Source organism: Gopherus evgoodei, chromosome 7 (genome assembly GCF_007399415.2).
Source record: "Gopherus evgoodei ecotype Sinaloan lineage chromosome 7, rGopEvg1_v1.p, whole genome shotgun sequence".
Taxonomy (NCBI): Eukaryota; Metazoa; Chordata; order Testudines; family Testudinidae; genus Gopherus; species Gopherus evgoodei.
Window position 1 is genome coordinate 100,288,417 of NC_044328.1, and position 27,174 is coordinate 100,315,590.

At 55.8% G+C, this 27,174-nt stretch overlaps 2 protein-coding genes across 11 annotated transcripts in view; both read left to right on the forward strand.

The window, feature by feature from the left end:
- DNAJC4 (DnaJ heat shock protein family (Hsp40) member C4) overlaps positions 1–16,961 on the forward strand; it is an 82,267-nt gene extending 65,306 nt beyond the window's left edge. For 4 of the 7 annotated variants that reach the window (XM_030568452.1, XM_030568455.1, XM_030568454.1 and 1 more), the window contains 2 exons: positions 15,561–15,647; positions 16,754–16,856. In XM_030568452.1, the coding sequence (XP_030424312.1) occupies positions 15,561–15,647; positions 16,754–16,856 (190 nt within the window). Of the gene's footprint in view, positions 1–15,560; positions 15,648–16,753 lie in introns of all 7 variants that reach the window. The other 3 variants (XM_030568450.1, XM_030568451.1, XM_030568456.1) reach the window with 2 other exon arrangements.
- Positions 16,962–19,882: 2,921 nt separating this feature from the next.
- Positions 19,883–26,098, forward strand: VEGFB (vascular endothelial growth factor B). 4 transcript variants are annotated; one of them, XM_030568461.1, is made up of 9 exons: positions 20,147–20,224; positions 21,265–21,301; positions 21,533–21,575; positions 21,893–22,089; positions 22,925–22,998; positions 23,392–23,424; positions 23,560–23,640; positions 24,154–24,279; positions 24,905–26,098. In XM_030568461.1, the coding sequence occupies exons 4-9, from the start codon at positions 21,895–21,897 to the stop codon at positions 24,924–24,926; spliced, it is 531 nt and encodes a 176-aa protein (XP_030424321.1). In that variant the 5' UTR covers positions 20,147–20,224; positions 21,265–21,301; positions 21,533–21,575; positions 21,893–21,894; the 3' UTR covers positions 24,927–26,098. The 4 variants fall into 4 exon arrangements, with proteins under 4 accessions (XP_030424318.1, XP_030424317.1, XP_030424321.1 ...); XM_030568457.1 differs by lacking the exon at positions 21,265–21,301 and having other exon boundaries at positions 19,891–20,224; XM_030568460.1 differs by lacking the exon at positions 20,147–20,224 and having other exon boundaries at positions 21,014–21,301.
- The last annotated feature ends 1,076 nt before the right edge of the window (positions 26,099–27,174 follow it).

A 27,174-nucleotide genomic window follows, 5' to 3' on the forward strand; every position in this document is an offset into this window, starting at 1 on the left:
AGATCACCGGGGTGAGGCGCCGTCTGGGAATCCAGATCACCGTGCTGGGGGGCAGTCTGGGAATCTAGATCACAGCACTGGACGGGGGCCAGTCTGAGAGTCTAGATCGCAGTGCTGGAGGAAGTACCAATTTGGCAGTCTAGATCATGGCACTGGAGGGCTGCCAGTCTTGGGTGGTCTAAATGACAGTACTAAAGGCGGTACCAATCTTGGAGGTCTACAGCATAATGTGGAACAGTGTCCCAGTCTGGGAGGGTCTAGATCACAGAAGTAAAGGGGATGCCAGTCTTGAGGGGTCTAGATCACTGTTATTCACAGCCATCACGGTGGGCACCCTTACTCAAGGCAGTCTCTTGCTGTTGAGTATGAATTTAGTGCTGGTGGGACAGTACACAGATCATGGGTTTATGAATGCAGTGAGGACAACAGCTCCAGCGCTAGCTTCCCACCCCTCCCCACAGCCCTTCCTAGGCGCAGGCAAAGAGCAATTCAGTCTCTTTGGGGCCTGATCCCAGGATTCATGGCAGGCAGTGGGGGGCGGGGGGATCAGAGCCTAATTTGGGCTCTGCTCAGGCCTGCCACTCACTCGCCAGACTGGAAAGGATGTGAGTCGCAGTGGATGGGAGCACATACACAGATAGCCACACGTACACAGACATACAGTCATGTGCACTCCACCCATGCCGGGTGCATCCCCCCGCCAGTTCCTAGTCTCTGGCCTCATGCTATAAGGGGCCATATTGGCATCTGGGTCCCCCTTTCTGGGATGGGAGTGGGGACCCAGCCCCTCATGCATGGCACAGACTCCCTGGCATCCTGACTTCCAGCCCCACCTAAGCTCTAAGCCAGGGGTGGGCAAACTTTTTGGCCTAAGGGCCACATTGGGGAATAGAAATTGTATGGCAGGCCATGAATGCTCACAAAATTGGGGTTGGGGTATGGGAGGGGGCTCTGGGTTGGGGTGCAGGCTCTAGGGTGGGGCTGGGGATGAGAGGTTTGGGATGCAAGAGGGTGCTCCACGCTGGTATCGAGGGGTTTGGAGAGCAGGAGGAGGGTCAGGGCTGGGGTAGGGGGTTGGGGTGTGAGGAGAGGCTCAGGGGGTGCAGGCTCTGAGCAGCGCTTACCTCAAGTGGCTCCTGGAAGCAGTGGCATCTCCCATCTCCGGCTCCTATGCAGAGGCGCAGCCAGATGGGTCTGCTCACTGCCCCGTTCGCAGGCATGCGTAGGAGCTGGAGTGGGGCCATGCTGCGGCTTCTAGAAGCCGTGTGGTGCGGCCCTGACCCAGTGCCCCGGCCAGAGCAGGGACAAGCTGTGTTGTGCAGCTCGCAGGTCAGCTTAAAATGGCTCGCGGGCCGGATGTGTCCCGCAGGCCATAGTTTGTCCACCCCTGCTCTAAGCGCTAGACACCATTCCTCTTCCAGAGCTAGGAACAGAACCCATGCAGCCTGACTCCAAGCCCATCCTGCTCTCACCACTAGGAATCGTAGACATGTAGACAGAAAGGAAACTCGAGAGGTCATCAAGTTGAGCCCCTAGCCTGAGGCAGGACCAAGTAAACCTTGACCATCCCTGACAGGTGTTTGTCCAACCAGTTCCTAAAAACTTCCAAAGATGGGGATTCCACAACCTCTCTTGGCAGCCTGTTCTAGCTTAACTACGCTTAGAGTTAGAAAATTCTTCCTACTGCCTATCCTAAATCTCCCTTGCTGCAGATCAAGCCCATTTCAGCATGTCCTACCCTCATGGGCCACGGAGAACAATTGATCCCTGTCCTCTTTGTAGTAGCCCTTATACTGGAAGACTGTTAGCAGGTCCCCTCTGTCTTTTCTCATGACTAAAGAAGCTCAGAGTTTTTAACTTTTCCTCTTAGGTCAGGGTTTCTAAACCTTTTAGCATTTTCGTTGCTCTGCTCTGGACTTTCTCCAGTTTGTCCACATCTTTCCTAAAGTGTGCTGCCCAGAACCAGACACAGTTCTCCAGCTGAGGCCTCCCCAGTGCCAAATAGAGCAAGACAGTTACCCCCCACACATACACACACCCTGTATCTTACATACAACGCTGCTGTTAATACACCTCAGAATGACATTCGCCTTTTTTTGCAACAGCATCGCATTGTTGACTCATATTCTATTTGTGCTCCACTATCACCCCGAGACCACCAGCCAGTTCTTCCTTATTTTGTAGTTGGGCATTTCATTTTTCCTTCCTACGTGCAGTGCTTTGCACTTGTCTTTACTGAATTTCATTCTGTTCATTGATTTCAGACCAATTCTCAATTTGTTAATGTTGTTTTGAATTTGAATCCCCCTCCCAGCAGGGGGGGGGTCATCCACAAATTTAATAAGCATGCTCTCCACTCCACTATCCAAGCCCTCGCTCACCTCCCAGGAATGAAACCCAGGAGTCCTGATTCCCAGCCCTCCCTGCTGTAACCCACTAGACCCCACTCCCCTCCCAGAGCCAGGTGTCCCGACTCCCAGCTCTGCATTCTTCCCTGCAGCCCATGATGCCTGAGGAATTGGGCATGGGCAGGGGTCCGGGAATCCCTGTGGTGCCCCTCTGTGGGTCAAGGCCTTTCAGACCTACACGAGTGTGTTTCATTGAATTAGGCCTGATTAGGGTGTTAATCCTCCCCTTGGCAACAGGGATTAGAGCTGGGGAGGGTGCGCAGGCAGAATCAGAGCTGCTGGCGGGGGGGCAGCGGCAGTGCCCAGGCTGGGAACTGGCACAGCCATGCACTGTTAGATAGCAGTAGGCAGCAGCCAAGCAAGGCCCCCCTAGGCAAGGAGACAGGCATGGCACTGTCGGGGAGGGAGACTTAGCTACCTGCCTGGTGACATGAACCCCATCAGGGGCACCGTTGGGTCTGCTCCTGCACTCAGTTACACACTTGTAACCTCAGCCTCTCCAGCTTCCCAGCTGAATCCTGGGGTGGGGGAGAGGGGAGTGGAGGTAATTGACTCCCTGCTGGTAACATTCAGGAAAGAGGGTGAGGTCTAATGGTCAAAGCAAGGGGGCTGGGCAACAGGACTCCTGGGTTCTGTCCCAGCAGTCTCTCTGGCCTCAAGTACATCACTGCCCTGTCTGTGCCTGTTGGTTCTGCTAACCCATCAGTAGTTCTGCACTGTATCTGTGTTTTACCAAGTGTGTGTGTGTGCCTCTGCTGGAATCGGTCTCTGGAGCCCAACTGGGGGAGACCTGACTGGAGCCTGCCTGTGCCATCCAGCTAATGCTCTGCCAGTGCACAGGAGACAGAGGTTTGCTTGGCCTCTGTGTGCTCTGTCCTTCCAGGGCACCATTGTTCCGTGTCGCTCTGTGTCAAGTACCCGCCTGTCTGTTTGACATAGGCTCCTACAACACAGACTGTTATCAAGATACCATGAAAGGGAGCCAAGCTGCAGGATCGGACCCTGAGAGACCAGGAGATGGAGAATCCCCCTCTTCAGACCCTCCTCCCCACTTCCCACTCCCCAGGAGACTAAGGCAGGACTGATCCCTGCAGCAGCATTGTCAGGTTTGCTTTAGCCCTGTCCCAGATCTCTGGAGCCTGGACTCCCCCGGGTGAAGGGGCTGTGCCAAATGCACACCCAGCACCGACGGACAAAGCACCGTGTGTTTGCGGGGGAGCCAGGGCACAAGAGAAGGGGCTGCGGCCTGCCTGATCAGCAGCTGGAGCATCACCCCCACCCCCATTTCCCTGTGATCCCAGGCTCCCGGCAAACAAGATCTGGTGTCATTTGTTAGGGAGATGGCGCACGAGGCAAGAGAAACTCATCAGCCTGTCCCTGCTCTGGGAACTCACACAGCAGTCAGTGCAGTGACATGCAGGCTTGGTACAACTCCCCCAGCCTCTGTGGAGGGCTCGGAGACATGCCGTGCATGTCAAGTGACCAGGAGCAGGGCAGGCACAGCAAGGGAACTGGCAGGAGTTGTGTCTGGGGCTGTGACAAGCCTTCAAATGGCTCATTGGAATGGGCCTAGCAAAATCCTGCTCTGTCAGCTGGGAAAGGCACAGTCCTGTGGTTAAGGAGCAGGGCTCTGGCTCAGGACACCTGGGTTCTGTTCCTGGCTCTGCCACTCTCTCCTGGGTGACCTTGGGCAAGTCATTTCCCCTCTCTGGGCCTCAGTTTCCCTACCTGTAAAATGGGGATAATGATCCTTCCTTTGTCTATTTGGCTAGTGAGCTCCTCAGGGCAGAGACTGTCCCTGTGTCTGAACAGCACCTGGCACAGTGGGGGTCCTGATCTCAATTCGGGTCTTTACAGCACCTGGCACAGTGGAACCCTGATCTTGGTCAAAGCCTCTAAGCACTACTGTAATGCAGATCATATTAACAGAGGGTATGAAAAGCACGCTAGCACTCAAAGGCCCCAGCTGAGATCAGGCACTAAAGAGAGATCAGGGCCCTGCTGTGCTGGGTACTGCACAGTTACACCATGAAAGACAATCCCTGCTCCAGACAACTCACAGTCTAAACAGCCCAAGGATGAGAAGAAAAATGGAGGCACCGTGATGTCCCAGAGCCAGAAATAGAAATGTCCCTGTGACTGGGTGATATCCCTTTAAACACAATTCTACGTGGCGCTGTGTCATAAACAGGTAAGTAAGAGTTAATAGAACAGAAGTGCTTCATATCTCTTTGCCTGGAAAGGGTTAACAAGAACAGTGAGCCTGGCTGTCACCTGACCAGAGGACCAATCAGAGGACAGGATACTTTCAAATCTTGAGGCAGGGAAGTTTTTGTATGTGCTGTTAGTTTTGGTTGTTGTTCTCTCTGGGGGCTCAGAGGGATCAGATGTGCAACCAGGTTTTTCTCCAATCTCTCCAATACAGGCTCTTATAAGTTCAGACTAGTGAGTACTAGGTAGATAAAGCGAGTTAGGCTTATGGTTGTTTTCTTTATTTGCAAATGTGTATTTGGCTGAAAGGAGTTCAAATTGGTATTTTGCTGAAAAGATTTTAATTTGTACTTGTATACTTAGGCTGGGAGGGTGTTCCCAGTGTCTATAGCTGAAAGACCCTGTACCTATTCCATTTTTTTTAAATTTACAAAGATAATTTTTACTGTTTTTCTTTCTTTAATTAAAAGTTTTTCTTATTTAAGAGCCTAATTTTTTTTTATTCTGGTGAGACCCCAGGGGACTGGGTCTGGACTCACCAGGGAATTGGTGGGGTGAAAGGAGGGAAGAGGGAGAGAGAGGCTGATTTCTCTCTGTGCCAGGATTATTTTCTCTCAGGAAGAGTCTGGGAGGGGGAAAGAGAAGGAGGGAGGAAGGTGAATTGTCCTCTCTGTTTTAGATTCAAGGAGTTTGAATCACAGTAATCTTCCAGGGTAACCCAGGGAGGGGAAGCCTGGGAGAGGCAACAGTGAGGGAAAGGATTTACTTTCCTTGTTTTAAGATCCAGAGGGTCTGGGTCTTGGGGGTCCCCAGGCAAGGTTTTGTGGGGACCAGAGTGTACCAGGCACTGGAATTCCTGGTTGGTGGCAGCGCTACAAGTACTAAGCTGGTAATTGAGCCTAGAGGAATTCATGCTGGTACTCCATCTTTTGGACGCTAAGGTTCAGAGTGGGGAATTGTACCATGACACGCTGCCCTTGCGTTGTCTGTAACACACCTGTGTCACAGCGGGGGCATGCTGTCCTGAGTTCCATCCATTAGCATCTCCACACAAAGACCAAGAGGCACCTAGGTCATGGTGTGTAAGTACCTTCACAGAGAGAAACCCCAGTTCTTTAGCTCAGTGGACTTAGGCCTGGTGAGAACCAATGGATGGAAGTTAGGTTCTTCCTTGAGTAAATGCAGCCATGTATTCCACACAGGTGCATGCGCATCCAGCACACTGGAGCTGGAGAATTTTGCCTAGCAGTACCCGTAGGGGCAGTGCTTACACCTCAGGAGTTGTAGCCCTGAGTCTGGCTATATGAAGTGGCTGTGCCCTGATCCCCCGTCAGTTCCTTCTCAGTGCCTGTGGCTGGCGTCGGAGCTCTGTGTGATTATCACGTCATTTGTCTGAGTGTTTTCTCTCCATGTATATAGTTGTTAGATAATTAGTAGTACCCTAGGTCGTATTAGTTATGTTAGAGTTAGTTAGATACTTATTGTCCTGTGGGATGCCCTCACTAGGGTTCAAGCCCTGTCCATCATGGGGAGTGGGGGATGAGTCCTAACAGTGATCCCCACACAAGGGGCTTGTTGTGGTGAGGCAAGGGACATGCTCAGGAGAGATGCTCTGTTTGTAAGCTGATTACCAAAAGAACCCCAATGGCTAGAGACTTACCTCTGAAGCAGCATCTTCTCGAGCAGGTCCTGAGGCCTGTTTCGACACCGAGGCCTGCATCTAATGGTGGTGACCTTCGGACTCGGTGAAGGAGGCCACTCCATGTTCCAGTGCTGGTGTTTCCCCCAAGGAGGAGCCATTCATCCTGTTCAGGGGTGCTGAGGAAGAAGTCCCATAAAACTCATTGGGACTATCACGGGGTTTGTGAAAATTCTCCTCCTCTAAAAAAGTACAGATCAACTCTTGTGGGGTGGAGCAGATCCATCAGATCACTCTCCGGTATCATGCTGAGACCACCAAGAATCAATAGCACTGACACTGGCTCTGGCGTTGGGGCATCTGTTAAGTCTGGCACTGATGACATTAATCCCAGCACAGACTGTATGCCGGTGGCATACCAGGCAGCAGCAGATTCACTCTCCCTATCTGTTCTGGACTCTCCACTCATCTAGCACTTTGCCAGGGTCACGGCCTCCACCTCATTGTTGACGCTGTCTGGTCATGTTGTAGAGACACAGTGTCTGTAGACACAGCAGCCTGGTCCTTCTGCACCGCAGATTATGGAGTTGAAATTAGTGCCAGGCCTGGCCCCAAGGAACATTAGTGCACCCCTCAGCGCCGACATTGTTATGTTGGCAGATCCTGTCTTCTACTTGAGTTCCTCCACTGACCTCAGTACCAGTGCCTTCCCCAGCATTGGGGGTGAGTGCCACATATTTGGTACAGGCCATGCTGATTCTTCATTGCTAGTCAGCACCATCAGAACTGGCTCCTCTGCTGTCACCGGCCACCAGGGTCTCTTCGGGTTCCTTGTTGGGGTCCTCCTCCCAGTCTCTGTTGCCTGATTGGCGCCAGAGACCATTCTCGGAGCAGTATTGGTACCGAGATTGACACTCTCTGCATAGTCGGAACAGGGGTTCCTGGCCCGGTGCTAACTGGTCACCAGTGCTTTATCTGAACACACTGTGGCTTCCTGGTCCCAGAGATCACATTCTCCATCGCGCTCCAGAGCAAGATCACCAGTCCCCTTGGTGGCTAATGTTGATGACCGACCACAAGCTCAAACAACAGTTGAGCCTCCTCCCTAGGGGCCTCCAGACTTGTATCATGTGGGCCCAACGGTTCAGGAACAGGATTTGTTCGTGGTGCACTTAACAGTTTCTTTGTCTTCTCCTGATGATTTGATGGTACCAGGTTCCTCTTCTCCTTTGGTGCCAAAGGCATTTCAAGGCCTTTTGTGGCATATGGTTGCTTCCTTAGGCATCCAGGCAGAATTTTTATAGGAGAATACGCAGAAGTTGCTCGACATTCTCTGAACATCTGCTCAGAGGAGAGTAACCCTTACTATTAATTACTCTCTCCTGGAGCCTCCAAAGGCCCTCTGTAACACACTGGCCTCAGTGCTGTCCACAGCAGAGCATTCAGAGAACTGCTATTTTGTCCCTCAGCAAAGTTTTGAGGGTTTCTATTCTCACACCATCTCTAATTCTCGTATTGTGATTGCGGTGAATGACAAGGCTCGGCAGGGTAAACATGAATCTGCTCTCAAGGAAATGGAGTAAAAGAAGATGGACTTGATGGGGAGAAAGATTTACACCTCCTCATCCCTGCAAATGCATATCACAAACCAGTAGGTGTTCCTCTCCAAATATGACTTTGTTAATCCAACAACCATGTTTGAATTTGCAGACAAGTTGCCAGAAGCCCCCAGAGAAGAGTTTAGAGCTTTCATGGCCGAAGGCTGTTCGGTGGCCAAGACGTCTCTTCATTCAGTGCTGGACGTGGCAGATTCATCGGTCAGAATTGTGGCCTCAGCTGTGACCATGAGGAGGGTGTCGTGACTGCAAAGTTCAGGCATTGCTTCTGATGTGCAACAGAGTATTGAGGACCTGCCCTTTGATGGTCGGGTACTATTCTCAGACAAGACTGACGAGACTTTGCATTCTTTTAAAGATTCACAAACCACACTGCGTTCTTTAGGGTTGTATACTTCAGCAGTCCAGAGGCACCATTATGGCAGTCAGCAGTAGCAGTACCTCTCACAGTGCTTCATTGGGAAGTCCTTCTTTCCCCCAGGGAAACAGGGCTATCCCAGAAACGATCATAGATCCTGGAGGCAAAGGCCTTCTGATTCTGGTCTCAGCCCATCGACTTGTATCCCTCCCATGGATGGGGGTGAGGCTTGGCAGGGAGGTCTGGGTATGTGGCAGTCCTGATGCACAGGAGTTGGGCAGACAGGGGAGCAGTTCCCCATACAGTGACCCCTCTCCCTGCAGCTGAGGAGTGATGAGGGGGAGTGCAGAGATTCCTATAGCCAGGGAGGTAGATCTAACCTGGACCTGACCGCTCATTGCAGGAGAAGAGGAAGCTCTGTCCTCCCCAAGCCCAGCTGGGACTAGCAGCAGAGCCCGGCACAGGGTAGGAACCACCAGCCAGGTCATCCCCAGCCGGGACCTGCCCACAGTGATTTACCTTTCCATCGGCTGCTCCGGCGCCCAAAACGATGTGCCCGCACTGCTTGGGAGGAGAACGTGACTGCTCTTGCGGCTTCCCTTTGCTTCCCCGCAGAAAATGATGGGAAATCTGCAAGGGACATGAATTCTGCATGTGTGCAGTGGCGCAGAATTCCCTCAGGAATAATGCAGGTGGTCCATTTTGCCAGATTGTGTCTTCACCCTCTCCAAATGTGGCTGAAGTCAGTCTTTCATCTGAACCATCATCCCTTGGACAACTGGATTCTTTATGGTGATGAACAGTTCAGGACAACATATGCCAGGTGTTCCTTTCACTCGATCCCCACCGACCAGGATAGTTATCACTGACGTCTCCTAGTAGACTGGGGAGCACATCTGGGGTCGTTTAAAGTTCAGGGCCTGTGGTTGAAACAGGAAACTTCACTGCATATCAACATTGTGGAGCTCCAGGGCATCACACTTTCCAAGATTACATTAAGGGCGCAGTGGTTCACACACTCACCAACAATATCACCATGATGTACTATGAGAACAGACGTGGGGGAGAACATGCAAAAGGCCTGCGTCAGGATCAGGCTCTGGCAGTTTTGCACTGGGAGGAGCATTATTCCAGTGGCCAATCATTTACCTAGGGTCCAGAATCAACTCGCAAATCAGCAGGAATTTTTCCCTGTAACACAAATGGTCCCTGATGCCCAGTGTCCTGTGGTCTGTCTTTGCAGCTTGGGGCATCCCAGCTATGATCCTTTCTCCCATGAGAGACAAGAAGAAATGCCAGCTGTTTTGATCTCGAGGGGGTCTCAGCTCCCTGGCTGACGTTTTTTGCCTGAGTTGGTATTCGGCACTCCTGTATGCTTTCCCTCTGATTCCGATCATCCCACAGGTCGTTGTCAAACTGAAATTGGACTGTGTCAAGCTCATCCTTATTGCTCTGGCCTGGCTGAGGCAAACTCGGTTGTCCGACCTTCTTGCATTATCATTTTGGCCTCCCATATCCCTTCCTTTCCATCCCGACTGCTTGACTCAGCATCATGGTCAGATTTTCTGTCCCACACTCAGATCTCTCCACCTCATTGAATGACTGCTCTGTGATTAAATGAGGAGGAAGAACGAGGTTTGGAGGCTGTTTGACAGGTTGTACTCAATAGAACGAAGCTTTCTCCGAATGGCTGATTTGGCCAAATGGATGTGTTTTTTGATATGATCGTTGGCCTGCAGAGTTCAACCAAAGGTTGCTGGTATCCAGGACATCTTGGAGTATTTGTTACATCTTCAGTCGTCAGGTCTCCTACTTAGCTCATTGAGGGTGCATCTGGCAGTGATTTCAGCATTTCATCCACCCATCCATGGGAGGTTAGTATTTTCTAATACCATGGTAACAAGATTCTTGAAAGGATCCTTTGTCTCTGCTCACCATCGAGAGAACCAGTTCCTTTGTGGTACCTTACTATGGTCTTAGTGGCTCCTATGGGACATCCATTCAAGCCTCTGGCATCATCTTCTTTTTCTCTTTTGTGTCAAAAAGCTGCATTCCTGGTGGCAATAACATCTGCAAGGAGAGTGAGAGAGTCGCAGGCATTGATGGCAGTCTCCTTACACACAGTCCTCCAAAGACAAAGTGACCTCGTGGCCGCACCTTAAGTTTTTATCTAAAATGGTTTCTCAATTTCATTTCAAGCAAGTGGTGTATTTACCTGTGTTCTTTCTTATGCTGCGTTCAACCCTGGTGGAGCAGCATCTTCACACAGATGTCTAGCATTTTACCTGGACAGGGCTAAACCTTTTCATGCTTCGCTTCGCCTGTTCGTGTTGTATGCATATGAAAGGAAGGGACAAGCAGTCGCTTCGCAGACGATCTCTAGGGGATAACTTCCTGTATCAGGACAGCATACGGCTGGCTGGCTGATTGTGCCTCCACAAGGCTGTGAGCTCATTCTACAAGAGCGCAGGCTATGGCAATGAAGTTTTTAAGTGATGTTTCAGTATTGGTTATCTGCAGGGCTGCCACTTGGTCATCTGGGCATTCGCCTGTGAAACATTATGCTACTACTGCAGCATTCAAAGTAGATGTAAGCTTCGGGAAGGCAGTTCTGAAATCCTGGTTTAAAATAGATTCCAAGCCCCACCTCTTGCAAATCATGCTTGAGAGTCAACTCCTTGGAATACATGGTTGCATCTACTCGAAGAAGTAAACATGATTACTTACCTGTGTTGTGAGCATCCTTCGAGATGTGATACAGACGTGTATTCCACAACCCACCTCTGTCCCCTCTTCCTCAAACTCTATGCTATTGATGTTCAGCACGAAGGAACTGAAGGAGATCGGGGCGGCATTGCTTTAGATAGCCAGAGTTGGGCTACAGCCATAAGGTGCACTCCTACAGGTACTGCTAGGCAAAATTCTCCGACTCCAGTGCACTGGGCTTTCACACATCTGTGTGGAATACACGTCCACTTCACATCTTCAAAAACAACAGTAACAACACAGGTAGGTAACTGCTTTGTCTTAGTGGACAACCAGTTGAACATGAGCTCCTGGTGTGATGCTGTAGCCAAAAGGGCCAGTGCAATCCTTTGCTGTATAAACAGAGGAGTAGTGAGTAGGAACAGGGAGGTGATTTTACCTCCATAGACGGCATTGGTGAGACCTATACTGGAATGGTGCATCCAATCGTGGAGTGCACATTTTTAAAAGGATGTTGAAAAACTGGAGAGGGTGCAGAAAAGAGCCAGAGGAATTATGAGAGGGCTGGAGAAAATATCCGACAGCAAGAGAGCTGGAGAGCTCAATCCGTTTAGCTTCTCCTGTCATAAACAGATAGCTAAGGGTTAATGTCTCTTTCACCTGAAGCACCTGACCAGAGGACCAATCAGAAAACCGGATTTTTTCAACTTTGGGTGGAGGGAAGTTTGTGTCTGAGTCTTTGTTTTCTGTCTGCCTGCTTTCTCTGAGCTTTGGAGAAGGAGTTCTGTTTTCTAATCTTCTGTTTCTAAGTGTAAGGACAAAGAGATCAGATAGTAAGTTATATGGTTTCTTTTCTTTGGTATTTGCATGAATATAAGTGCTGGAGTGCTTTGATTTGTATTCTTTTTGAATAAGGCTGTTTATTCAATATTCTTTTAAGCAATTAACCCTGTATTGTGTCACCTTAATACAGAGAGACCATTTGTATGTATTTTTCTTTCTTTTTATATAAAGCTTTCTGTTAAGACCTGTTGAAGTTTTCTTTACTGGGAAATTTCAGGAAAATTGAGTCTGTACTCACCAGGGAATTGGTGGGAGGAAGAAATCAGGGGGGGAGATCTGTGTGTGTTGGATTTGCTAGCCTGATTTTGCATTCCCTCTGGGTGAAGAGGAAAGTACTTTTTGTTTCCAGGACTGGGAACAGAGAGGGGGAGTCACTCTGTGTAGTTTCACAGAGCTTGTGTCTGTGTATCTCTCCAGGAGCACCTGGAGGGGGGAAGGGAAAAAGGATTATTTCCCTTTGTTGTGAGACTCAAGGGATTTGGGTCTTGGGGTCCCCAGGGAAGGTTTTTCAGGGGGACCAGAGTGCCCCAAAACACTCTAATTTTTTGGGTGGTGGCAGCAAGTACCAAGTCCAAGCTGGTAGCTAAGCTTGGAGGTTTTCATGCTAACCCCCATATTTTGGACGCTAAGGTCCAAATCTGGGACTAAGGTTATGACATCTCCAAAAGAAGATCAAGAGGTGATTTGATCACTGTGTGTAAGTAGCTTCACAGGGAGAAAACACCATGAGCTAAAGGGCTCTTGAGCCTAGTGGAGAGAGAGAGAGAGAGAGCGAGAACCAGTGGCTGGAAGGTAAAGCCTGAGACATTCTAATGAGAAACAAGTTTTCACAGTGAGGGTGATTAACCACTGGAATAAACTCCCAAGAGAAGGAGAGGGTGGATTCTCCACCTCTCAGTATCTTCAGATCCAGCCTGGTGCCTTTCTGGAAGATGCCATAATCAGACACAAGTGGGCTTAATCCTGGGGTAACTGGGTGACACTGTCTGGCCTGTCCTATACAAGAGGTCAGACTAGATGATCTGATTGTCCCTTCTGGCCTTAAACTCTGTGGCTCTCTCAAACAGTATTGAGCAGACACAAAGCTGTGGGGCTGAGGTGATCACTCATGTGGATTGGGGTTTCTCTTTGTGTTTCCAACTGGTCCCAGTTCAGTGTTGCTGCCCCTGGGATTGGCTCCCCTTTGGTTTACTCTTATGAGGTTGTTACTGGTACTAGAGTAGCAAAGAGGCCAGAGTTCCATTGTGCCTATACGCGTGAACGGTCCCTGCCTCAAATTGCTCACAATCTGAGAGCTGCTCTCCAGGCAGGTCTTGGATCAGTTAAGAAACAGAAATAGTTATATTGGGAATGTCACCTCCAGCGCAGGACATGGCTCGGGGGGATGGCCACTCCAGCGCAGGACATGGCTCGGGGGGATGGCCACTCCAGCGCAGGACATGGCTCGGGGGGATGGCCACTCCAGCGCAGGACATGGCTCGGGGGGATGCCCACTCCAGCGCAGGACGTGGCTCGGGGGGACGCCCACTCCAGCGCAGGATCTGGCTCAGGGGGATGGCCACTCCAGCGCAGGACATGGCTCGGGGGGATGCCCACTCCAGCGCAGGACGTGGCTCAGGGGGACGGCCACTCCAGCTCAGGGGGACACCCACTCCAGCGCAGGACGTGGCTCGGGGGGACGCCCACTCCAGCGCAGGACGTGGCTCGGGGGGACGCCCACTCCAGCGCAGGACGTGGCTCTGGGGGACGGCCACTCCAGCGCAGGATGTGGCTCAGGGATGCCCACTCCAGTGCAGGACGTGGCTTGGGGAGATGCCTGCTCCAGCGCAGGACGTGGCTTGGGGGGATGCCCGCTCCAGCTCAGGATGTGGCTCGGGAGGATGCCCACTCCAGCGCAGGATATGGTTCTGGTGGATGCCCACTCCAGTGCAGGACGGCGCTCTGGGGGGACGGCCATGCCAGCACAGGACGGGGCTCAGAGATGTCCACTCCAGCGCAGGACGTGGCTCGGGGGACGCCCCCTCCAGTGCAGGACAAAGATCAGGGGATGGATGTGTAGGATGTGAATCAGGGGACACCCCTTGCAGCAGAGGACATGGATTGGGGGACGCCACCTCCAGCATAGGACGTGGATCATCAGATTCATCATCCAGTGCAGGACATGGATCAGAGGATGCCCCCTGCAGCGCAGGACATGGATTGGGGGACGCCTCCTCCGGCACAGGACGTAGATCAGGGGACACCTCCTCCAGTGCAGGACGTCGATGCCCTTCCCCAGGCCGAGGTCAGATCAGGGGAGGCCCCCCCCGACCTTCTCAGGGCAGGATGCTGCTAGAGCCTCTTTGTTCAGAGGAAGTGCCTGCACTGGGGTCACAGTGATTTCCCTGCAATGGCACCAATCCCAGTCTGGTTAAAGTGATCTCCAATCGGCACACAGAATAGCCTATTAGTATATGACAGCTAGACAGGGAAGTGTGAGCATCCAGGGGGATGCAGATAGTCAGCTCCTCTTTACCCTACTTGATTTGTCATCAGCAGTGGTAAGGCCAGAAGCAACCATGAGATCATCCAGTCAGGTGCTGACGTGCTGCAGGCCAGAGAATCACACCCAGTTACCCCCGGACTACGCCTAGTGACTTGTGTCTATCTAAAGCATCTTCCTGTCCCCCCAGCCGTCTGCCCCGCTCTAACCCACTCACTCCTACTCCCCTCCTGGTGCTGAGGTGGGCTGGGAGCCAGGACTCCTGGGTTCTGTGCCCACCACTTCCCAGCTGGGGAGATAAATCCCCCCACTCACCTCTGGCAAAGTGGCTCTTGCAGGCAGTGCGGTGCAGGGGGAGCAGAGGCCTGGCTGGGGGTGGGTGCCCTGCCCATCCCCCACACTGGGGCACCCTGGTGTTAGTGCTGCAGACCCTGTTACATAAGGAAATGGCAGCGTTCACCGAGTCAGTCCATCCCTGGCTTTTCACCCACTCACATCCCTTGCCCAGCGCCCAGTGCAGTCCGCACCTCCAGCTGGCTGGGCCCAGCAAGGGGGACAGTGCCCTGGGACCCCCTGTCAGACGGCACTGGGCAGCCAGCCCCAGCCTCCACTCGGGCCCGATCTCCGTGGACACAGCATTCAGCTTGCTAGAGCGTAGCCCAGAGCAGAGAGAAGGTGGGGGCCCTGCTGTGATACGCACACCACACAGACACTGCGTGCACACACTGCACAGACACACCACACAAACTCATACACACCACACAGAGACATACACACCACATGCACACCCTGCACAGACACATGCATACACATACACACTGCACAGACACACACATACTTACACACATACACGCTGTACAGACGCACACTGCGTGCGCACACTACACACACACATACATGCTGCACAGAGACATACACACTGCACATGCACACACACACTGCACAGACACAGGCATACACATACACACCGCACAGACACACATAGGTTGCACAGTGGCACACACACACTACACCGAACAGTCACACGCCATACACCCCACCTCTTAGAGATACACACACATCATACAGAGACACACACAGCACATCCACCATGAACATACAACACAGAGACAGATACACACACTTAATCCATATAAAAACAGACCACACGCAGACTCAGACACACGCAGGTCTATCCATCCGTCCCCAGACATGCGGCTGCATTTATCTTTTGAACTCTCCATCCCCACCCACCCTCATCCATCGACACAGGAGGGTGCAGGGTGATGTGTGTAACCCTGCCTTGTGTTCTCGGCAGGAAGCTGGAGGAGGTGCACAACAGCTTCATGGACAAGAAGGACAAGCTCATAACCAGCATCTACAATGAATCCAAGGAGCGGGCCAGGTTTGCACAGCTCCCCCAGCCCCTGCCTCAGTTTCCTTCTCCATACCTGGGGATAAGGATTTCCTCTCCCAGAGGGTTTGGCAGTTGGGCTGGGATAAGGTGCTGCTGCCAGAACCTCTGGGGACCCCTCCCTATGTTCACCCCATGCTGGGCCCCCCCTGCTCTCTAGGAATACCCCTGTTCACCCCATGCTGGCCCCCCCTGCTCTCTGGGGACCTTCCCCGCTTCACCCCATGCTTTCCCTCACCATCAGGGGAGTCTTCCTCCCCATTAACCCATGCTGTCCCTCACCCTCTGGGAAATCCCTTCCCCCTCCTTCACCTCATGTGGGTGTCCCCTGCCCTCTGGGAATCCCTCCCCTCTGTTTGCCAATGTTGCCCCCCACCCTCCAACCCAGTTTACGCCTTGCCAGCTTCCACCAACCTCTGGGGAGCGGGGAGAATCTCTCCCTTCATTCACCGCCTGCTGGCCCTCAGTGCCCTCTGGGCATTCCCCTCTCCCCCACCCCACATGCCCCCAGCCATCGCAAGGGGAGCGATAAGCCACTAGCCAGGGGCCATCAGCTTGAAGGGCTGGGAGTGGAAATGCAGGCGCGTGTGCGTGCGTTCACGAGGGTGTGGATGAATGTGTGTTAATGTCCAGCACCAGGTGTGTTAGCTTGTTAGCATCCGTGTATGCTGGAACATGTGCAGATGACACAGTGTGTGTGCACCAGCATGGGTTGGAGTGTGCATGTGCCTTGGGGCATTTGGACTAATGTGTTAGAGAATGGGCATGTGAACACAAACGTGCACTAATTTGTGTTAGAACATGTGTGCAGCTGTACATTGCATGTGCCCCCATGCTCTAACATGTATTTGTGTGTTAGTGTGTGCTTCATGGACTAGCATGTTACCATGCCCCATGCAGTAGTGTGTGTTAGCATGTTGCAGTGTGTGCCCCCATGCACATACCCATGCTTTAGTTTTGCGTTAATGTGTGCATGGATGCACTAGTGCGTGTTAGAGCATGTGCATTCACATATGTTAGTGCATGATGCTGAGCATCACTGCTCCCCTCCCCACTGTCCAAAGTGTGACCTGGTCCCTGCGCCTCTCCTCCCACAGGGCCAATGGCTTCCAGAAGCAGCAGGAGCTCCTGCGCCAGAAACATGCTGAGTTCACAGAGCGCTACCGCATCCGGCCCAGTGGGGACAGTGCCCAGAAGTGACAGGCACTCTGGACACTAAATGGGGGGGACTGGGTGTCACGGATGCTGTATAGGGAACACCTCACACACACACTTGTGGCCTCCCTTCAATAAATCACTGCCCATGGCCCTGGTGCCATTAGCCTTCCGGGAGGGTTCCTACCACCGCTTCGGGGAGGGGGACATGGGATTCATCTGAGCTCTCCAGCTCCCAGCCTGCACTATCCAGTGTCACCACATGGGCTCTTGGAGCAGGGATGAGCCCCGGGGCCCTCCCCTGTCCCCATCACCCCTCCCTGTGGAAGCAGGAGCTGCAAGAGTCCCTCTGAACCAGCCAGGATCCCAGCACTGCAAGATTCTCTGCAGCAGTGTCTAGGAGGGACTCTGGTACTGAGAGCTTCCTCACTGCAATGCCATGCCAGGCACCTCATCCCAGTGAGCTGGGGCCGGGGCGGACACTGGGAGAGGGAGACTGCCAGGCACATATTCAGCCCCCACCAGCAGGAGCAGAGACCAGAGGGGCCAGTGGTGCCAGGATGGGGATCAGAGAGTTGAGGGGGGCAGCCCCTCCACCCGCACACACACACAGAGGCAGTTGCTTAGCTAAGCCTCTACACAGCCAGGGCTCTGGGCTGAATCCCCCCATCTGAGTGGAGCACCAGGAGTGCCAAGTGAGAGTTGTGCTGGGTGGATTTGGGAGGGGTGGAGACACCAGAATCGGGGGGGGGGCAGGTGAGCCACCCCAATGATCATTAGCCACGGTTCCACACTCTGCTCCACCCTCCCCAGAAAACAGCTAAACCCACAGGGCATCCAAAAGCCCCAGTGCCAGGGCAGCGGGTATCAGAGCCCCAAGGGCTCCTGTGCACCCCTAAATTCCCTTCTACATCCATCTGTATGTTCTTATATCCATCCATCTGCACCATACCTTTCCCTCCCCACACATCTCCTCCCTCCATCGCTCCATCCCCAACCATACACAGTTCCCCATAAACACCTCTCTACGTATCCATCCGCACCACATCCCTCCCTCCATCTCTCCATCCCCAACCATACACAGCTCCCCATAAACACCTCTCTACGTATCCATCCGCACCACATCCCACCCTCCATCTTTCCATCTCCAACCACACACAGCTCCCCATAGACACCGCTCTATGTGTCTATCCATCCATGAATCCCCACACATCCCCATCTCAACCATTCCCCTTCCCCTCCCCCGCTATTTCCAATTTCCCTTTGTAACTATTTAAGCACGGACGATCACACACCCCAGGTTCCCGTGCGGGGTGCATGCAAAGGGGTGAGCGGGGTGAGGATTCAGGAGACACACACACACTCACCCATGCTGGGCAGGCGCCAGTTGGGGAGTGCGGCTCTGGGGCCTGTGCATGAAGGATTAATCCTGGCATTTCACACATAATTCCCATCGCAGCACACTCCACTAATCCCCTGCCCGCGTCATGGCCTTACCCGCTACAACCCCCTCTGTGCCTGTTGAGAGGTAGGCTGCTGCATGGAGCTCCTTGCTGGGAGGGAGAACCCCTTGGCACTGTGAACTTCCCCACAGCAGTGCCTAGCCAGGGATTCCAGTGCTGTGAGCTTCCCCACAGCAGTGCCCAGCCAGGATCTAGGAATTAGCAAGGAATTAGCACTTTTGGGTCCAAGTGCCCAATAAGGAAGTGCACTGCTCCCAAGCCCATCTCACGCCAGGCAACACTATGAGCTGCGTATCCTCCCGATCAGCACTCCACAACCCACCCCCAGCACCCTGCTCTGCCCCCCTGCCCAGGATGGAGCTGGCCTCAAATATGCTTCCCCTACAGTTGTGTAGCTGAGGAGTTTAGCTCTGGTGGTGCTGGGGGTTAGAGTCCGAGGAGGAAGGGGCATTGATGGCATTTTCCATGCCCCATCTCCCATCCCAGCAATTCCATCCTGTAGGGATGGGGTGTGGAAACCCATCTAAGCCATCCCAGCCCCCTCACTCTGCCCTGTCAGTCCACCCTGCCCAGGGATGCCAGGTCAGATTCCTGAACTCCCCTCCCCAAATGCACCTTGTGCTACAGCAGGTTCCCGCGGCATATGCTGGCTTCCCCTAGTGCCTGGTGTAGGGGGCACCTGGGTGCCCAGCTCAACTCCTGCTCCACTGGCCAGAGATGGAATGGTCCCAATCTAGACGGGATGGCTCCCCCTGCAAGCTCCCCATGGCCAACAGCTCAGCTGCTCCTGTACCCCTGCAGGGGGACTTCCCCAGCAGCCTGAGCTACCCTCTGCACAGTACTGGACATGGGCATGTGGGCCGCAGCTCAGCAACTGCTCAATCCTTCCCCAGCTACCCCTCCATCCTCCAACCATCCCCAGTCATCCTTCCCCAGCTACCCCTCCATCCATCTCCACCCCTCCATCCTTCCAACCATCCCCAGTCATCCATCCTCACCCCGCTCCATCCATCTCCACCCCTCCATCCTTCCCATCCCCAATTCTCTGTTCTCACCCCACTCCATCCATCCCCATCCCTCCTTCTCCACCCACCCCTCCATCCATCCATCCCATCATCCGTCCTCACCCACCCCTCCAACCTTCCATCCATCCCCACTCATCTGTTCTCACCCACTCACCCTTCCTTTCATCCTCCATCCCCACCCCTCTCCCCCACTCCATACCCACAGTCCCCTCCACCCATCCCTCCCCACACACCCATCTACCCCTCCACCCGTTCGGTTCCCCACTATTACCACAGGGGCTGCTCACAGCATCCTCCATCTCGGATGGGAGCCTAAGTACCATCCATTCCCCCAGCCAGCTCCCTCCTGCCCTCCCTCCCCTGCTTCCTGCCCATCACCCCTCTCCTGCTCCGCCCTGCTGCCCCCGTTCCCTCTCCTGGTCCCGCCGCGCTCCCTCCTCCCGCTGCCTGCCGCCTCCCCTGGGGCCGGGCTGGGCCGGGCCATCAGTCACTCCCTGGAGCCAGCCCCGATCTGTCTCCCCGGCCGCGCTCGGCCGCCTGGCTCACTCGGAGCCGCTCGCTCCTGCAGGCGCGCTGGCCCCGCGGGCTCCGATGCACCTGTAGCCGCCCCCTGGGGCCGGGCGGGGCCCGATCCTTGGATTTACCTCCCCACGGGCGGCGGAGTCGGGCTCCTGCGCTCCCTTCGGGGGACTCCCAGGGCCGAGGGGTCCGTGCCCCGCGTCCCGCCAGCCCAGCGCTCAGAGCTACCATGAGAGTGCCCCGGACTGCGGGCGCTGCCGGAGAGAGGGGGCAGCTGCCGGCCAAGCGCCCTGGGCACCAGCGCTAGGGGACCCCCACACTCCGGCTCGGCACCATGAGAGCCCCCCGGGAGACCCTGCACCTCCTGCTAGCTACAGCGCTGCAGCTGGTGGGCTGCGCAGCTAAGGTAGGGAGCTGGGGGGAGGGGGGCATTGGGGGCTCGGGGCAGGAGGGCACTGGGGGGGCTGGGCACTGAGGGCTCAGGGAGCTGGGCACTGGGGGAGCTGGCACTGGGGGCTCAGGGAGCCGGGCACTGGGGGGGCTGGCACTGGGGGGAGCCAGGCACTGGGGGCTTAGGGAGTCGGGCACTGGGGGAGCTGGTACTGGGGGGAGCCAGGCAGTAGGGAGCTGGCACTGGGGGGAGCCAGGCAGTAGGGAGCTGGCAGTGGAGGAGCTGGCACTGGGGGGAGCCAGGCAGTAGAGAGCTGGCACTGGGGAAGGTACCTGGCCCTTTCCCCGTACCAGTGGAGGACGCTCTGTGGGGCTGCCGTATCCGGCAGGAGCAGGCACGGGATCCCGCTGGGTTAGCGCCGGGTCCCGGGGGGGGGGGGGGTAGCGCACGGTCTGGCCTTGCCGGGGGCCCCGGGCAGGAGGGAGGGTGGCTAGAGCCAGCGCGCATGGGGGCTTGTAGCGCTGGGGCAGAGCTGCAGTGTCCGGGGTAGCGCCCAGAACAGGGGGCAACTGGGACAGACAAGCGCCCCCCCTTTCCCCCGCCTGGGATTCCCCCCCTCCAGGGTCTCCTCCGCGACCCAGCCTCTCCGGTTCCTGCCAGGATCCACCCCCACTGCCCGGCTCCTGCTGCCCTGTCCTCCGGAGCTGCCAAGATTCTGCTCACCCCTGCCCCAGCGTGCCCCTCCCCGCCCCCGAGCACAGGGGGAGGGGCTGGGAGACAGGACTCCTGGGTTCTATTCCCAGTTCTGGGAGGGCAGCGGGATCTAGTGGGTTGGGGGTGCAGGGCTAGAAGACAGGACGCCTGGGTTCTATTCGTGCTCGGCCAGTGACTCCTTGTGAGTGAGCTGTGGGGGTGGGTCCCCTCTCTGCCCTGCCCAGGACGGGACAGTTCCTCAAGCCCATCCAGCCAAAGGTTGTTCCACTGCACCTATTCCCGTACACCAGGGGGAGCTGTCCCTTCCGACTCCTCCCCCAACTGCTGATTTGTTATTGTAGGGTCTCTTGGGGGTGTACCCAGCCTGGCTGCCTGCAGGTTAGTGGAGCTCCTCTGGGAATGGGGAGGGGGGAATCAACAGGAATAAAAGGGGAGGGAGTCCCTGAGGCTGGGATGTAATGGAGTGGGGAGAAGAGGGAGTGGGGGGTCCCACAGAGCTCGAGGAAGGGGGATGGGGCTCAGGTGAGCCTGGGGAGGCAGCCTTCCCTCCTCCCTCCCCCCCATTGTCTAAGACTCGGAGCCTGACTGCCTACATCTCCTCCTTTCCAGGCACAACAGCCCCAGACGAAGGGGATCCCCCCGCTGGGGGAAGGTAAGAGACTGGGGTGAGGTGCGGGTTGGGAGACTGCTGCCACGAGGCAAGGGGGCGTGTTTGAGGATAGCAGTGGTGAGGGGCACATTTGGGAGTTGTTGGGGGTACAGGCACCTCACCCCAGAGGTGACTGCATCTCAGTACTGGCTGTAGGATCCCTATGTAATCAGCCCTCACACCCCACCCCAGAGGTGGCTATGGCTATGTGTGCAGGATGTCAGTGGGCACACTGGGGGGGGAGAGTGTGCCTTGGCCATGTCGGTTGGCATTGTCAGGGTGTGCTGACCCCTGGCACTGGCCCCCTCTGACCTCCGCAGTGATGCAGTGGATGGAGGTTTATAACCGCAGCTTCTGCCAGCCGAAGGAGATGCTGGTGCCCGTGAGTGAGGAGCACCCGGCCGAGGTGGAGCACCTGCTGGCACCCTCCTGTGTGCCCCTGCATCGCTGCGCCGGGTGCTGCGCTGACGAGGGGCTGCAGTGTGTGCCTACCCGCATGCATGTGGTGGTGATGGAGGTAATGGAAGGGAGGGCAGGGGAGAGGAATTCCAGAGGGTGGGTGAAGAGCCAGGCACTGCAGGGAGGGGAATGTCAGGGGTGGGCAGACAGCTGGGGGAGGGGAATGCTGATGGGGGCGGAGGGGTAGCCAGGCACCGGGGGTGGGGAATGCCAGAGGGAAAGGGTTACCCAGGCACCGGGGATGGGGAGTGCCAGAGGGAAAGGGGTAGCCAGGCACTGGGGGTGGGGAATGCCAGAGGGAAAGGGGTAGTCAGGCACTGGGGGTGGGGAATGCCAGAGGGAAGGGGGTAGCCAGGCACTGGGGGTGGGGAGTGCCAGAGGGAAGGGGGTAGCCAGGCACGGGGGGTGGGGAATGCCAGAGGGAAGGGGATAGCCAGGCACCGGGGGTGGGGAATACCAGAGGGAAGGGGGTAGCCTGGCATGGGGGGTGGAGAATGCCAGAGGGAAGGGGATAGCCAGGCACCGGGGGTGGGGAGTGCCAGAGAACAGGGGGTACCAGGCACCGGGGGTGGGGAGTGCCAGAGGGAAGGGGGTAGCCAGGCACCGGGGGTGGGGAGTGCCAGAGAACAGGGGGTACCAGGCACCAGGGGTGGGGAATGCCAGAGGGAAGGGGATAGCCAGGCACCAGGGGTGGGGAGTCCAGAGGACGGGGTACCAGGCACTGGGGGCGGGAAGAGCAGGTATCGGGATAGGGGAATGCCAGAGCACAGGGGGGAGCCGAGGGAAGGTGTATGCTGAGGAGTTGGGCCTTGGCATCACCCTACATTAGGTGTGCTGATCCCCCATCCCTAGGCACTTGGTGCCCCCCTCACTCACCCTTTCTCTGCCCCCAGGTGATGAAAACCCGCTACCTGCACAGCCACCTGGGCCAGCTGGCCTTTGTGGAGCACAGTGCCTGCGAATGCAGGTGAGGGGAGTGTTTGTTGTTGAGAGTGTGGGGGGCATGGACGGGGGTCCCAAAGCATCTCTGCGCCCACAGGTCTCAGTCTCCCCCAAGTTGTGACCCTACTGGCTCTAAGGTCAGCCAAAGCTTGAACACCCCGCTGCAGCCAGTGACACCACCCCCCCTCAAGCAAGCAGCCCCACAGAGGCACATGGGGGGGCTGTGAGCTCCCTGGTTCCTAGGATAACTGCTGTGGTCTCTCCCCCTTGGCACTGTGCCACCCCCCCCATTTCAGGGGGATCCCCTCTCTCCTAGGGCATCGCACTGTCCCCCATAGGTTGATCCCCTTTTGGGGGGAGAAGTTCTCAGCAGCCCCCATTTCCCTGTTAACCTGGTGTCGCCTCTTTTCTTTTGCAGACCAAAGACAAATAGCAAAGTAAATCCAGAAAGGTAAGGCGCCAGATTCCCGCACCTCTGCTGAGAGAGGCCAGGGCTGGAGCAGACTCACAGCCAGTGTTCCCACCCCACTCCCTACAGCGCCCCCTGCTGGCTGAGAGGGGAGCTCAGTTCTGATTCTCTCCACAGGCCTGAGCGGCCCAAGGGGAAAAACAGCATTGGACACAAAAACAAAAAGAAGAGACCCCCTGAACAGGACTCCCCTCACCTGTATGTCCAGGGACCCTCGTGCACCCTCCAGTCCCTGCATGCCCCCCACTTCCTTACTAACTCTGCTTGCATTGGGGGGCATTGGATTGGGGTGAGCAGGGGGTATCAGGTCACTGCTTCCCACACCTTATGGGGTTCACTTCTAACTGGGGGATCTCCAGGCCCCCCCACTCCTGTACCTCATGGGGGATCAAAGGAGGGGCGGACTACCCAGCCTAGCAGTGTCAAGGCCCTCTCCAGCACCATGAGGATTGGGGCAAGGGGGTTCCCCCCTCCCCTATGTAGAGACCCTCTTGAATAGGGTCAGGCAGGAGGAGGTGCTGTTCTATAGGGATTCCCTATACACTCTAAAGGGTGGGTGAAGGCCCTGTGAAATGGCAGGCAGAGCAGGGGACCCCCAGAGGTTCTGGGGGCCAGGAAGAGGAGACTTCCCTCAGTGTGGAGGTGGGAGTGGGGGGTCCCAGCACCATGCCTCCGGGGGCTAGATCATCTGGATTCTTTCCCTGCCCTCAGGTCCTCCTGCCCGCCCTGCTTGGACAAACGGAAGCGCCAGGATCCTCAGACATGCCAGTGCCGCTGCCGGCGCAGGTCCCAGCACTGCCGGGACCGGGGCTTGGAGCTCAATGAGCACTCGTGCAGGTGAGACCCCTTGACTCGCTCCACCTCCACCCAGGCCAGAGACACCTCAAACTCCCTCATGGACCAGACAGACCCCCCCAACCTCCTCCTGGACCAGAGACACCTCAAACTCCTTCATGGGCCAGACAGACCCCCCAAAACTCCTCCTGGACCAGAGACACCCCAAACTCCTTCATGGGCCAGACAGACCCCCCAAACCTCCTCCTGGACCAGAGACACCCCAAACTCCTTCATGGGCTAGAGAGATCCCCCGACGTCCCCCTGGCCCAGAGACCTACCCGAACTTCTTCACAGACCAGACACCCCTTGACCAGAGACCTACCCAAACTCCTTCACGGGCCAGGCAGATGCCCACCAACATCTCCCCATGGGCCAGAGGCAGCCATGACCCCCCTCAGCCAGACAGACCCCCATCTCCCCTATGGGCTGGAGATACCCTGAACTACCCTCACAGGCCAGACAGACCCTCCCAAATTAGTGCTGCAGGATAGAGCCCCCCACTTCCCCATCAGGCTTTGGGACAAGGAATGTGATTCTGTCTGGGGGAGTTGGGGGTCCTGGGGTTGGTGTTCCTGAACCTGCATGGCCCCTCCAACTCCCCTGAGCCACCCTGTTCTCCCTCGAGGTGTGAGAAACTGCGCAGATGATCTGACGGGGGAGGGGGGTGACGTGAGACCAGCCTCTCCCGCCCCCAAGCCCAGCTCTTCGCTGGAACCAGGACAAGACTCTGGCCCTGAGCTCCCCCTGCTGGAGAGGAGCCCAAGGAAGATGAGCAACGCTGTCCAGGAATGGACCTGATGAGAGGACTCCTGGGACCATGTTGGGGGGTCAGACCCCATTATCCACTGCCTGGACAGGACCTGTCAGGAGGGGCTTCATCTTGCACAGCCTCTCATGGACTGGGGCAGCCGGATCCCAGGGCCCCTCCAGGACTCGAATAGCTGGATTCCAGAACCCCTCCAGCACTAGGGCAGATGGATTTCAGGGCCCCTCCAGGACTGGGGACCAGATCCTGAGGCCCCTCCAGGACTCCAGCCCCCAGATTCCTTTGATGCCCACCAAGGCTGCCCCAGCTCTGTTGACCAGACTCTCATCCCCTGTCGTTATTTAAAGTTAGACACACACACCCCTCACTGCCCCGCTCATCCCCAAACCCCTTTAATTTAATACTTGCCCTCACCTTCCTCTCCATCCCCCTGGATCAAACCCTGTTTCCCTGCTGGAGCCAAGGGGAGGCTGGACACCAGCTCAAGGACTCCCCCGGGGCATGTCCTGCTGCTGTAACTGCCCACACAGTGGTATCCGGCTCTAAAGCTATTAAATGGATGCGACACGACGGCCTGCAGAGCAGTGAGCACACGACCCCCGCAAACACCTATAGGGGTCGAGGGAGCATGCCCCACTCTCAGGACTCGCTGAATTGGAAGGGGCTGCTGTTCTGTGGGGTGCCTTATATACTGCACTGGCTGGGGAGTGCCTTGCTGGAGGAGGTCCCCTGTTGTGTAGGGGAGGAGGGGTGGAGAGGGAATTTTTGGGGGTTATTGGCCTTTCACCTTTGAGTAGGCCTTATGCTCCACAAAAGTGTGGCAGCCTTTACACCCATGAGCTCTTCGCCCCAGGGCTGAGGGCTCCTTCATGCTTGGCGTGTGTGGAAAAATTACTGCTCCATCTTAGAGGTGGCTGCCTCTCAGCACCAGGTGAGGGATTCTTCTGCACCCCACCCCAGAGGTGGCTCCATCTTGGTACGGGGCAGGGGATTCCTATCTGTACAAATGCCATATTTTGGAATCCTTTGGAAACACAGGGTGTTGGAAAAGCATGAGATGCAGTTAATGTTCTGTGTGGGGATACTGGAAAAACAGGTGGGCTGAGCTAGCAAGGGGTCATGATTGAGGGGCATGGGCAGAGCTGTAGGGGTGGGAAGCCTAGGGCTGGGCTAGCAAGGGGCTGTAGGTCAGGATTGAGGGGCAGGGGCAGAGCTGGGTGGGTGGGGAGCCCAGGACTGGGCTAGCAAGGGGCTGTGGGTCAGGATTGAGGGGCAGGGGCAGAGCTGGGGGGGTGGGGAGCCCAGGGCTGGGCTAGCAGGAGGCTGTAGGTCGGCATTGAGACCCATCAGAGAACAGGACGAGGGAATATGTGGGGGATTCCCTTCCTGGCTCGGGGGCCTGTCCCCCCTCCCTGGAGAGTGTGCAGAGCTGTCACTCTAGTTCCCAGCACCAGTGAATGGGCCCAGCTGTGCCGGTGCTGGCATTGCCCACAGAGACGTGCTGCACTTCATGACCAGGCTTCAGCCCTGGGAAAAAGGGAAGGGGTGGATCCTGGCAGAGCCAGCACCTGCCTGTGTGAGCCACATGTAAGAACCCAGCTCCGCTGCCCCTCCCTCACAGCCTGTGCCCAAGAACAGGCTTCCTAGGTATCAGCAGGAGGGGCAGGGATCAGGGCACATCATGCACCTATGAGGGGGAAGAGTGCAAGGGTGAGAGCTCCAGGGCTCCATCCCCGCTCTCAGAGGGGAGTGACGTCTAGTGGGTTAGAGCTGGTGGGAGCTGGGAGTCGAGACTCCTGGGGTCTCTCCCCAACTCTGGGAGGGGAGTGGTGTCTAGTGGTTAGAGCAGGAGGGGCGGAAGCCAGGACACCAGGCTCACAGCTCTGCCTGTGCCACCTTGGCCTGTTCTCCCCCTGTATGTGCCAGGTGCCCAGCCTGCCTCATCTGCCCTCAGCTTCTCCAGGTGCTGAAATGGCTCCAATTTCAGCAAAATGTGGGGCTAAACCTGACTGCTACATATTTGCACAGAGGAGGCAGGGTGCCCTTGCCACCCAGCAATGGAAACTGAGGCACACAGATGGGGGAAGGATGGCCCAGTCTCACATGGGTGGAGGTAGGGCTAGAATCCA

What these genes read in the sequence shown, in the direction of transcription:
- VEGFB (XM_030568457.1), top strand. Translation starts at nt 20,153, where the DNA reads ATGAGAGCCCCCCGGGAGACCCTGCACCTCCTGCTAGCTACAGCGCTG. An exon ending in GATCCCCCCGCTGGGGGAAG is followed by an intron (nt 21,576 to 21,892) that starts GTAAGAGACTGG and finishes TGACCTCCGCAG; the next exon opens with TGATGCAGTGGATGGAGGTT. An exon ending in CACAGTGCCTGCGAATGCAG is followed by an intron (nt 22,999 to 23,391) that starts GTGAGGGGAGTG and finishes TTTCTTTTGCAG; the next exon opens with ACCAAAGACAAATAGCAAAG.